This window comes from Penicillium nucicola (assembly GCF_028828085.1).
Source record: "Penicillium nucicola strain IBT 29836 chromosome Unknown utg000010l, whole genome shotgun sequence".
NCBI lineage: Eukaryota > Fungi > Ascomycota > Eurotiomycetes > Eurotiales > Aspergillaceae > Penicillium > Penicillium nucicola.
The window spans coordinates 5,677,040-5,689,028 of NW_026643134.1; the positions used below are offsets into that span (position 1 = coordinate 5,677,040).

At 49.8% G+C, this 11,989-nt stretch overlaps 5 protein-coding genes across 5 annotated transcripts; 3 read left to right on the forward strand and 2 right to left on the reverse strand.

The window, feature by feature from the left end:
* Positions 1 to 737: 737 nt before the first annotated feature.
* On the reverse strand, positions 738 to 1,061 carry N7511_010717 (uncharacterized protein; the record flags this gene model as incomplete). Its single annotated transcript, XM_057133094.1, has 1 exon — positions 738 to 1,061. The coding sequence occupies one exon, from the start codon at positions 1,059 to 1,061 to the stop codon at positions 738 to 740; it is 324 nt and encodes a 107-aa protein (XP_056981082.1).
* Positions 1,062 to 3,286: 2,225 nt separating this feature from the next.
* On the reverse strand, positions 3,287 to 4,962 carry N7511_010718 (putative MFS sugar transporter protein; the record flags this gene model as incomplete). The annotated part of the gene is made up of 2 exons (XM_057133095.1): positions 3,287 to 3,928; positions 3,976 to 4,962. 2 exons carry the CDS (start codon positions 4,960 to 4,962, stop codon positions 3,287 to 3,289), a joined length of 1,629 nt encoding a protein of 542 aa, XP_056981083.1.
* A 765-nt stretch (positions 4,963 to 5,727) lies between these two features.
* On the forward strand, positions 5,728 to 7,956 carry N7511_010719 (glycoside hydrolase family 95 protein; the record flags this gene model as incomplete). Its single annotated transcript, XM_057133096.1, has 1 exon — positions 5,728 to 7,956. One exon carries the CDS (start codon positions 5,728 to 5,730, stop codon positions 7,954 to 7,956), a length of 2,229 nt encoding a protein of 742 aa, XP_056981084.1.
* Positions 7,957 to 8,173: 217 nt separating this feature from the next.
* Positions 8,174 to 11,109, forward strand: N7511_010720 (uncharacterized protein; the record flags this gene model as incomplete). The annotated part of the gene is made up of 5 exons (XM_057133097.1): positions 8,174 to 9,506; positions 9,560 to 9,584; positions 9,825 to 9,960; positions 10,012 to 10,416; positions 10,474 to 11,109. 5 exons carry the CDS (start codon positions 8,174 to 8,176, stop codon positions 11,107 to 11,109), a joined length of 2,535 nt encoding a protein of 844 aa, XP_056981085.1.
* Positions 11,110 to 11,459: 350 nt separating this feature from the next.
* N7511_010721 (uncharacterized protein) lies at positions 11,460 to 11,939 on the forward strand (the record flags this gene model as incomplete). The annotated part of the gene is made up of 1 exon (XM_057133098.1): positions 11,460 to 11,939. The coding sequence occupies one exon, from the start codon at positions 11,460 to 11,462 to the stop codon at positions 11,937 to 11,939; it is 480 nt and encodes a 159-aa protein (XP_056981086.1).
* Between the last annotated feature and the right edge of the window lie 50 nt (positions 11,940 to 11,989).

The following is an 11,989-nucleotide window of genomic DNA, read 5'->3' on the forward strand; positions in this document are numbered from 1 at the left end:
GGACATGATGCGCTTTGAGATGCGTCAGTTCAAAGATGTACGGTAGGGACACTGTTCTATTAATGTATTAATGTGTGTCTTTCTTGGACGCTCATCTGGATAGAATAGTTCGGCCGAGAGAGCCGAACGATTAACCCATGCAAAGGTGCAGGAGCCTTCAAGGGTCGTATTCCCTTGAGTTGCTGCACCTTGTTGACGAATAATAAAGATTACAGTACAAGGATTGTAGCAGTCAAACTTTCACCCAATTTGCATCAGAGAAATCCCGGATCTCATCGGAATTCCGAGATTGAGCACAGCTTTCAATTGGCCTGTTATTGATCAGTATATTCCACAGTTTGATTCAACGTATTACAATGTGATACAATCAATGCGACTCCTGGGCTCGTCTGTTGCTATTACCTCTGGTGCTGAAATACTCCAAATGCCTCACCTGAGTATACAACACAAGAGATGTCACTGAAATTGGCCTCATAATATTGACCGGCTGTGTGACACGGCTTGAAAATGTTGCATCAAGACTGGCTACATGATTTCGCCCATTTTGACGCCTAGAAAGACTCACGTTTGCTATTGAGTACGAACAATTAGAAATGATATTCGTCAAACTAGATTAAACACACGCCGCAGAGTCTAAGCCAACGCCTGCAATGCTTCGATCTCCTGTTGCTTGGATAGACAGAAAGAAAGAAAGAGCAAGAAAAGTAGTAGCAACCAAAATCAAAAACACTTTTGCATCATCCTTTCTGAGGTGCATCCATTGTAGCTTCCAGTCTTTTGTATCGCCACTCATAAACCGCCAGTTCTCTCATGACACCTGGGGAGAAATTTTCCTCCTTGCCTGCCAATTCCTTTTCACTGTCCATTAAAGCTTTCCATCGCTTGAGGATTTGGCCTTGGGCTTCGGTGACCGAAGTCAGGTTGGAATCTTGCGAAGCCATGCGCTCGTCATACGTGGATCTCCACGCTAGTTGAGTCAGGAAAAGGGTCATTTCGAATTTGCTGTATTGGAGTCCTTGAGCCTCGGGCACCATGTTGTCTTGTGCGCTCTTCGGGGGCATAGCGGAGGCAACACGTTTGAATATAAATGTGCCACCGTCGGGATAGCAGTAGGGGGTGTCTTTGAGAATTAAAAGGCTGTAGTAAAGAAGATAGTATTATATTCATGAAAAGAAGTCTGTATATCAGACCGGCACTGATGAAACAGATGGATCACTAATATCCTGTTCGTCGTGCACATGTAGACATAGGAATAACCAATGCAGCAAAAAAAAGACCAAAGATTGACAGGCTAATGAAGAACAAAAAGAAAATAAGAGCGAGCAAGTGTTAATTATACCCAAGATCATGTTCACCGTCATTCTCCTTCGGAGGAAACATCGCCCCTCCAATACTCCAATACCCGACACCCCGGTATCACACTCACCTCAAGGCTGCAGACGGGGGCCATAGCCACCGTCAAGCCAGCCCGGAAATAGAAGGAGATTGAAAGACACATGCAAATTCATACATTGGGAAGAATTTCCAAGAATCCAACAGCTCAGCTCAGCTCAGAATGTCTTTATTTGTGCCTCTGAGCGCCATACTCGAGAAGGGCCCTGCACATCTCGTGTTGAGCAGCGATGACTCGTTTGCCTCCTGGAAACACTGTCTTCTGTCTCGTGATGAGAGCCATCGAGCCATTCGACATGATTGCCAGCTCACCTGAAGTCCCCATTGGAAGAGTCATGGTAACACCAATCCTCTAATCGCCAGACCACGTAACTGGGCGTGCATGACTGAAGGAGTTGAAAGGGCAAAGCATCGATCAGGAGGTGCATCAGTCCCGTCTCGGCCCGTATGGCCATGCGTACATGTCTGTGTGTATTCATTTATCTCAGGGTCTATACCAGGGGACCTATGGTTATGCAGTGGAGCATAGATGGCGCTTGAAACGGCTGGAAACCAACTTGTATTGGATCTATTTGGTCGGCAAATGGGCATCTCCAGCATGGACTTGCGATTGAGGTTTATTGGCGCTGGCTTTTATCTCATTACTTTATTGAGTCTTGCCACGAGGCCTTTTCGATAAGACATTGGTAGGCAAGCAGCCGCATTACACGAAAATAGAGTTGATGTAGCCTGCCCGTCATTTCCACTTTGCCCGCTGGTTATTCTCTATGTTCCTGCACAGATCTTGATATGAGCCATTGTCCTTCGCTTTGAAGCTTTGACAATTGTACACATCTCACCACTTCCCCTTGAAGAAAAGGAACTTTGATCTGCTGGTAACCTCGACGTCATATGGACTGATGCTGTGACTGGGCCAGACTATAACTAATATGATGAGTTTGCTCCAATAGAGACATGCATAAGTCTTCCATGTCTGAATTAGAATGTCCAATTAGATTCAATCAGGCAAATATCTGATTTGGCTCATCTTAATACTTCCTCCGACTTGCGTCACCAGTCAATCTCCTCAGGAATGGCCATATTAGGGCTACAGAGCACCAAACCACATGGTCTGTGCCATTACATGCAAGAAGGCTGTTGACCGTTTTGCCCTTCTGGCCAAAGCGCATGATAGGATAATAGAGATGAAAATAGCCCTGAGCCAGAAAGATACTTGTTGAAATGCAAAGTTGAGAAGAGCTTCGGGGCCGGAGGTCAAAGGTTTAACTCGGCACCTGATTTGCTTGTGCAACGCTGCAAGACAGGATGTAGGGGAATTGTAGAATATGATTGGATTCTGGACTGGTAGCAATGATACTCGGAGAAAAAAAGAGTTCCATCGGGCAGGGTTGTCGGGAAGTGAGATGTGCCCAGCCAAGCGTCCGGGCATTCTAGGGCTCATGAGATCATCTGATGTGTGCCATTGAGGCTATTCCACAACGAAGGCACCCCTACCGCATGCCCTTCTGGGACCTCAATAGAGTCAACTTGTATGTAATCTCGTGTTCCTGTTGTCTCATGTACGTTTGAGAAGACAGAAGACGGATACTGTGTAACAGAACAAGCAACCCCCCGACGGGTAGGCACAGGGTCATATCGGGTCCAACGCGTTTCATCTGTTTCACCTGTGCAGTGTGGTGGTCAGATCTGTGTGTAATCTTTAATCAGCTTGAAGCTAAAGTCTACCTCTATGGGGTCGATTCAATGAGCAGATATGGAGCTGAAGAATGGTTGCTCCGCTCCAATTACACCTGAAAAAATGTAGAGTTTGGCTGAAACCACAACAGGAAACATATATCAATGACATTAGTGCACTTCCTTGAAATATTGACTAGCTGTTTCTCGCTACAGAAACTTAGTATCCAAACCTAGTCTCCTCGTCCCGTCCCGCGGCGCTTCTCTCCTTTTTGGCCTTTTGGATGTCCAACGACATCTTGACTGGCGCAACACCGGGTGTTTCGAACACCGTATCAATCTCCTCCAGAGAAAGACCGGCGGTCTCTGGGAAGATGAAGTAAGACAAGACAAGCTGGACGGTGTTGTAAACGATATACACCACCCAAATCTTGTATCCAACCTTGGCGATGCCGACTCCAATTCCGTACGTTTGCGCGGCTCCAGCACCGCCTTGGATCAGGCCATATAGACCCATTCCCTTTGCACGAAGAGGCAGAGAGAGAATCTCAATCGGGTACAGATTGTGCATGGTCGCAATGAACGTCGCAGAGAAGGTCTGATAAAGGAAGATCCAAAGGAGGGTGAGTGCCGCCACAGCATTGTTGGCACTGAGACTATACTGCCACGATGTGATGGTAGTCGCCGTTTGGAAGATGATCATGCTGATTAAACCAACAAAGATCAAGGTCCGCCTGCGGAACTTGTCAACGAGAAGGGATCCAACGGCTGTAAAGACAAAGTAAACCGCTGTGGTTCCAATGGTAATGCCAAGTTGCTGCCTTGTGCCGGTAATTCCCAGTTGCTGCAGTGAAGGTGTCATCTGCTAAATGTTAGTCAAGACTCCAGTTTCAGGATTAGATTACTAACATAGTATGTGATAATACTGCCGCCGTTCCATTGTTGGAAGATCGAATACAAGACCAGGACCAGGAGACGGTATCGTGCTGTCTTGGTGAAGAAAGCTCGGTAATCCCAGAAGGCCCTGGTACCTGATCGATGGCGATCTGCCTCAAGAGACTCCTCGATCTGTCTGATAACAATCTCGACAATTGGTTCATTGATATCCGTGCTGGTGGTGTGATACTTGGCCACGATTTCCTTGGCCTTTTGTCGATCGCCCTTCATAACATAGAAACGAGGCGACTCGGGGGTGACAAGGTAAATGCCCACGCAGACAATGGCTGGAAAGAGGGCTTCGAGGATGAGGGGAATACGCCAGCAAAGATTACCCGACAGAGTAGAAAGTCCAATCATCGCACCGAGCATGGTCAGACTGCCGACTTGGAAGCAAGCTCCGAAAAAGCCGACCATGCGACCACGGAGGTGAACGGGGGATATTTCACCAATATATTGCGAACTCGACATAAGAGCAGTACCGAAACCCATGAAGAATCGTCCAGCCATAAACATGGGCAGGTTAACGGCCAGGCCTTGCAGAAGAGCTGCGAAAATCACAATCGCATTGCCGGCAAAGTTGATTCCACGACGGCCGATCACATCGGCCAAAGCCATAAAAGGAGCACCGCAGACAGTTCCAATCTGCATCAGGGCATTGACAAGACCATATGTACCACCTGAAGTGTCAAAGCCAAAGTAGTCATGCCATGGCTGGAGGGAATTGATACCACCAATGACACCCCAATCAATTCCAAAGCCAGCTTGGTTGCACCCGTGGATGAACATGATGAGACCCAGACGGAATCCAGTCCATGACCATATTTGCAACGACTCCTGGGACAGCTTCCACAAGTCTTCCTCGGTCACGCGTGCCAACGCTACCTCCTCAATATGTTCCTTGGTGTTTTCCTTGTCCAAGCTTGCCTCGACGGCGATTGCAGCCCCCGATTTTACCATTGCTCTGACGGACGTATCGAAGAGTAAACAAACTGGGTAGGTAGGAAGGTCCCAAGAAATGGATCGAGAATCCGCGATCTGCAGTCCAGCCAAGAGGGATGTGCCGGGGTATTTCTGCTTCGCTTGCGACAGTCACCTAGCGAAGCTAAGGGGCGAAATGTACCACCGGCATTTAGAATGTTGCTAGTGACCTATTCCGCCACGGAGCAATGCAATCAACCGGGTGTCAAGAGGACAATTTGGCCACTCAATTCACTTCCAGTGGCGTGATATAACCACTAGGGCTGGTGATCATTGGTCGAACGTGTTTAATAGGCGTATTTGGCGTCAGTCACGTTGAACAGTCGCAGGATCATCCTTGCAGATTTGCTTTGATCATTGGATGCACTCTGCGTTAGCCGATATTTCCCACCACTAAGCGACAAGTGCGGGGGAAGCAGTCTTGAGTTGACTGGTCTTTGTTGCCAACGCTAGTCTTGATGGCCGGATCAAAGGGCCAAAGGGCGTGGGGAATGTCGGGGGCATTTAACCGGAATCTGGGGATCAGATTAGGGCTGGAACTTAATACTGCATTAGTCCTGATCCTGTCTCTGGACTCGTATCATCGTGAACCTCATTTGCACTTAACAATATCTTGATATAACCGGTTGTCCATACTGAGTTCCCTAAATAAGCGGTAGACGGACCGACACGCCGAACCTCAGATCTCAACCCTCTGACCCAAAAACAGCCTTGAAGGGCGAATCCTTCCATCCATATCCCATTATGTCGGAATTATGGTACGAGCAGCCCGCAAGCGATTGGAACTCCGCGCTACCGGTCGGAAATGGGCGCTTAGGCGCCATGGTGTATGGACGCACCGACACGGAAATGCTGCAGCTCAACGAGGATTCCGTATGGTACGGAGGCCCTCAACATCGCAACCCACGTGATGCTTTGGGCTTTCTCCCAGGTCTGCGAGAAGCGATCCGAGCTGAAAATCATGTCGAGGCGGAGAAGATAGCCAAGCTGGCATTCTTTGCCAGCCCAGCCAGTCAGCGAAACTACGAACCGCTTGGAAACCTCTTCTTGGACTTTGGTCATGACCCAGAGCAGGTCACTCATTATCGGCGATCACTCAGCTTAGACAGCGCCGTTTCGTATGTCAGCTATTATCACCAGAATGTTCGCCATCAAAGAGAAATCTTTGCCAGTTTTCCGGATGATGTGCTTGCAATCCGAGTGCAGTCATCAGTCAAGTCCGAGTTCGTCGTCAGATTGACGCGTATGAGTGACTTGGAATATGAATCAAATGAATGGCTAGATGATGTCAATGCTACCGAGGAGTCAATCACTATGCACGTTACCCCTGGTGGCAAGGACAGCAACCGGGCGTGTTGTGTGGTTGGTCTTCACTGTGAAGATGAAGACAGCACTATCAACAGGATTGGAAACAACCTTGTGGTGAATTCGTGTAATACTCTGCTGCTTATCGCAGCACAAACAAGCTTTCGCCATGGAGACATTGATCGGCGGACCCAGCAGGATATCAAGGATGCCATGAACCTTTCATCTGTGGACCTGGCAGAGCGGCATATGGCAGACTATCAATCACTGTATAGTCGAATGGAACTCAGACTTGAAAGCAAATTGTCTTCTATTCCAACCGACAAACATCTTCAATCGTCTCGCGACCCAGGACTCATCGCGCTCTATCACAACTACAGCCGCTACCTCTTGATATCGAGTAGTCGAAATGGACACAAGCCATTGCCAGCGAACCTACAGGGAATCTGGAATCCCTCTTTCCATCCAGCGTGGGGATCAAGATTTACCATCAACGTCAATCTCCAAATGAACTACTGGTCTGCAAACATATGCAATCTTTCAGAATGTGAAATGCCTCTCTTTGAGCTGCTGGAACGCATGGCCGATATTGGCAAAGACACGGCTCGAATCATGTACGATTGTCGAGGCTGGACCGCTCATTCCAACACAGACATATGGGCCGATACAGCGCCGGTTGACCGTTGGATGCCGGCCAGTATCTGGCCACTTGGGGGTGCATGGCTTTGTTATCACATCTGGGAACATTACCAGTTTACTCGCGATGAGGCTTTCCTCCAACGCATGTTTCCAATCCTGCGGGGGTGCGTTGAGTTTCTCCTTGACTTCTTGATTGAAGACTCCGACGGTAAATACCTGACAACCAGTCCGTCTGTATCTCCTGAGAATTCATTCTACAACCACGAGGGCAAAAAGGGAATACTGTGCGAGGGATCGACCATCGATATCCAGATCATCGATGCTATATTTGGCGCATTTGTGTCTTGCTCGGAGACCCTCAGTGTCGAGGACGTTCTTCTTTCAGCAGTACAAGATGCCAGGAAACGCCTTCCACCAATGCAGATTGCGACAGGAGGATATCTACAAGAATGGGCCAGCGACTACGCCGAGGTGGAGCCCGGACACCGTCATACTTCACATCTATGGGCGCTTTATCCCGGAAATGCTATTACCGCAACACAAACCCCCGAGCTTGCAAATGCCTGTGGGGTGGTGTTGCGTCGACGAGCCGAGCACGGCGGCGGTCATACTGGCTGGAGCCGTGCTTGGTTAATCAATTTGCATGCACGGCTATCCGAAGCCGAAGAGTGTAACAAGCATCTCGACTTACTTTTGTCTCGGTCGACGCTCCCCAACCTGTTAGATAGCCATCCACCCTTCCAGATCGACGGTAATTTTGGGGGCGGGGCAGGCATTATTGAAATGCTGGTCCAATCGCAGCCTGGGGTGATTCGCCTTCTTCCTGCGTGTCCGAGGGGCTGGACGGGGTCCATTCGAGGCGTACGGGCGCGTGGTGGATTTGAGCTGCAGTTTAGTTGGGAAAATGGGCGTGTTGTTGGCTTTGTTACCGTGCAGTCTGAGTGTGGGGAGAAGACCATTCTTGATTTTGGCGAGAACAAGACCGTCGAGGTGACAGGGCCTGGAAGGCATTTAGTCCAAGCTCTATAGACTGAACAGAATAGAGGAAAAGCAAACATGATCCACTGAGAGCAGTGCTTGCCCTCCGACTATGCCCAAACCGCCACGGCGTAACACCCTTTCTCGCCCTCAGGCTAAATCGCCCACTTAACCGGACAGATTCCTGCGGGGGATCTTCTCTATTGAAGCTCATCCAGAATCCCGAATAAATTGCCTCCTTGACACAATCCAGCCACAAGCCTCCAACATGGATCTAAAGTCAGTACAAGACCTGAAGGGCGTCCTCCGGCCCGATTTCTTTCATGGCTACGCTACAGCAGCAGCCCAGACAGAAGGCGCCTGGAACAAAGACGGCAAAGGCATCTCCATCTGGGATGAATTCGGTCACACGCCAGGCAAGGTCGCCGACGGCAGCAACGCCGATGACGCCGTGCGCGCTTACGACTTCTACCGCGAAGATGTCGCCCTCATGAAGTCCTACGGCGTGAACGCCTACCGCTTCTCCCTAGCCTGGTCACGCATCATCCCATTGGGCGGCAAAGACGACCCAGTCAACGAGCAAGGAATCCAGTTCTACTCCGACCTCATTGACGAACTCCTCCGCAATGGAATCACACCGTTCCTCACGCTGTTCCACTGGGATATCCCCCAAGCCCTGGAAGACCGATACGGAGGCATGCTCAACCAGGAAGCGTACACACCAGACTTTGTCCGATACGCGCGTGTGTGCTTCGAGCGCTTTGGCGACCGCGTCAAGCACTGGATCACATACAACGAGCCGGGCGTGTATACCCTCGCGGGATATGCAGCAGGCGTGCACGCACCGGCGAGATCGTCTTTCCGCGAGCGCAATGCCGAGGGGGATTCCTCCACGGAGCCGTTCACTGTCGCGCACACCGAGTTGGTCTCGCATGGCCATGTGTCGCGCCTGTACCGGGACGAGTTCCAGCCTGTGCAGAAGGGGACGATTGGGATTACGTTGCATGGTAATTGGTCTGAGGCTTGGGATGAAGAGGACCCGCGCGACCAAGCGGCTGCGGAGCGAGCGCGCGAGTTTGAGATCGCTTGGTTTGCTGATCCGCTGTATAAGACGGGTGATTATCCGGCGTCGATGCGGGCGCAGCTGGGTGATCGGTTGCCGAGGTTTACGGCTGAAGAGTCCGGGCTGGTGCTTGGGAGCTCGGAGTTCTATGGAATGAATAGTTATACGACGTTCTTCATGAAGCACACTGATACCCCGCCTGATATCAATGATCATAAGGGCAATGTGGAGATTCATGATGAGAATAAGCAGGGCGTGCCTCGCGGGGAGGAGAGTGATACCCCGTGGCTGCGTGCTTCGCCTGGGGGGTTCAGAAAGCTGTTGAATTGGATCTATCAGCGGTATCAAATGCCCATCTATGTGACTGAGAATGGCACGACGGCCAAGGGCGAGGTGGCGCCTACGCCGGAGGTCCTGGAAGACACGTTCCGGATCAGGTTCTTTGAGGGCTATGTTGGTAATGCATTAGCGCGAGCTGTGAAAGAGGATGGTGTTGATATCCGGTCTTACTTTGCTTGGACCTTTACTGATAACTGGGGTAAGTTATTCCTCTGTCAATTTGATATTTGTTTACTGACCTTCTGGTTGTAGAATGGGCTGCTGGATATGCGGATCGGTTTGGTTGTACCTGGATTGACTTTGAGTCGGAGGAAAAGACTCGATATCCCAAGCAGTCTGCGTATTATTTAGATAAGTTGTTCAAGCATCTGATCCAAGATGCATAGATGCTCTGCAAGACAGAAATACAAAGACATAAGCCATTGGCAATCCAACACAAACTTCGGCTCTGACGCTTTTACCGGTTCGGGCAGGTCATTGCGATTATCGGCAAATTCCCCGCTTGACTCCAACTGAGGGGAGCTCGGCTGAGGCTTGACGGCAACGTATATATTGGGCGTGGGCGTGGGTGTAATGGACAAAACCAATATCTGTATCGCAATATGTCGGAAAACGAACCGATCAAACTCACTCTGACGGGTTCGCCCCGAGAAGTATGTCGTCCAGGACATCATTTCCAAGCATCTCCAATAACATCATCATAGATCGGATTCCAACATGGCCACTCATTACGAGAGCAAATCCGCGATCAAATATCCATTTACGAGAGCATGTTCCAATCGACATCCAAGTTATCCTGGAGCGACGTACGCGAAGTCGCAAAGGAATTCCAAGCAACGCTCGAAAAGTTGACTCCGCATATATACGCCGAGATGGAAGCGATTGCAGAGGGTGCGGGGCTTGATGTACTGGACATTGTCGCCCTCAACGCTCGAAGTGAGATCGCTCTGGGCAAATTCTCCGATGGGTGTACAACCTTGTGCTGGAAGAAAAGCGATGAAGCGCGAGTGCTATCTCAGAATTGGGATTGGACGGCGAATGTCAAGAAGAACTTGGCTATGGTCTCTATTGAGCAGCCGGGAAAGCCCAACATCTATATGGTAACCGAAGTGAGTGCTAGTCCTCCCGGCTTTCGGACAAGTCCGCATATGACTGACACTCAGCAGGCAGGAATCGTTGGCAAGATTGGATTCAATGCTGCCGGAGTGGGAACTTGTCTCAATGCTATTCGTGCCAAACCCATGATCAGCAGCAAGATCCCAATTCATGTGGCGCTTCGGCTATGCTTGGAGAGCACGTCTGTTCAGAACGCCGTGCAGACTCTCGAGTCTCTCGGTGGTGTGGCCTCTGCCCAGCACATCCTTTGCGCAGATAGCACTACAGCCCTTGGGCTTGAGTTATCGCCGGTAGGAGACAAGCATATTGCAGAAGATGCATCGGGGTTGATCGGGCATACCAACCACTTCATTGAGAATCGCTATGTGAATGAACCGCCATGGCTATCGGGGTCACCGGTTCGGTTGGAACGACTGGGACAGTTGACACTGGATCTGATTCAAGAAGGATTCAAGGGCGACTCAATCACTCCTGCTCTGTTGCGAGACCGGATCTTCTCTGATACGTATAATCTGCCGCAGGCGATCTGCTGCCAAGAGGATCCGTCACGCCCTGTCGCCAACAGGAGTAGTTCTTTGTTCAATATTGTTATGAACTTGGACCCGAAACAACTTGGAGCAGAGGTTGTCTTTGGCCGGGTTGGATCTGGAGAGGAAGGCCCTGTGCTGAGAATGCCCTGGAATTAGATGAGACACTCCAGATCATCTTGATACAATGCTTTGATATCACAGAAAGGGTCATGCAGGTATTTGTGCCTGAATTTCTTTGTTGTTGTGATACAGTTTTACTCTTTTGTTTCGCATTCTAAGAGATAAATTGGTCAATAGTCCCTTTTTGTAGTGGAAAGAATAACAATCAATACCAGGTCTTTTTTTCTTCTTTTTACAAGGAATTGATCTCTCGATAGCCTGAAGCTCGACTGCAAACACCATCCACCTCGGTCACGGCACAACCAGGCGGAATCAAGCAGCGTTGAAGGCATTCGAGTGTCTGTTTACCGTTAGAACCCCTTCTGAAAGAAGTTCATACCCCCACAATGTCTCAGCGCCTACACTACAGTGCATGGCAGGATGAGCGCGACTATTTTGTATCCACCTTAAGCATCCAAATGGATATTCTCAAGCACTCTCCGATGCGTCGTGACGAAGTCATCAAGACATTGGATCAATTGCTCCTCCGCACCCCTCGATTTAGACTAGCTGGTCAGGCAGTTTGTGACCGGGACCGTAGCCTCTCCAATTACCTCTGGACAAAGCGGTGCAATGAGCTTTTCGACAATGTGGCTGCACTGAGACAAACCCTGCTCAGGGCTGTTGATTGCGCAACTCTGGCAGATTCGACGGAGATGCTGGCCCTGTTGCAGTTGTGTACTTTTGATCACCCGCAGACCCCCGAGACAAACAGTCCACGGCGTCGCCAGAATGGCCCCAAACCAAGGAAAGGAGGATCGAGTAGCTGGTTTGCCAACAATGGGCTCCTTATTTGCCGCCCACTAGGAGTGGCGGGATTTGTATAGGATGATCCACGGTCACATCCCACATCCCTCGATCATGCTCTAATGCAGAA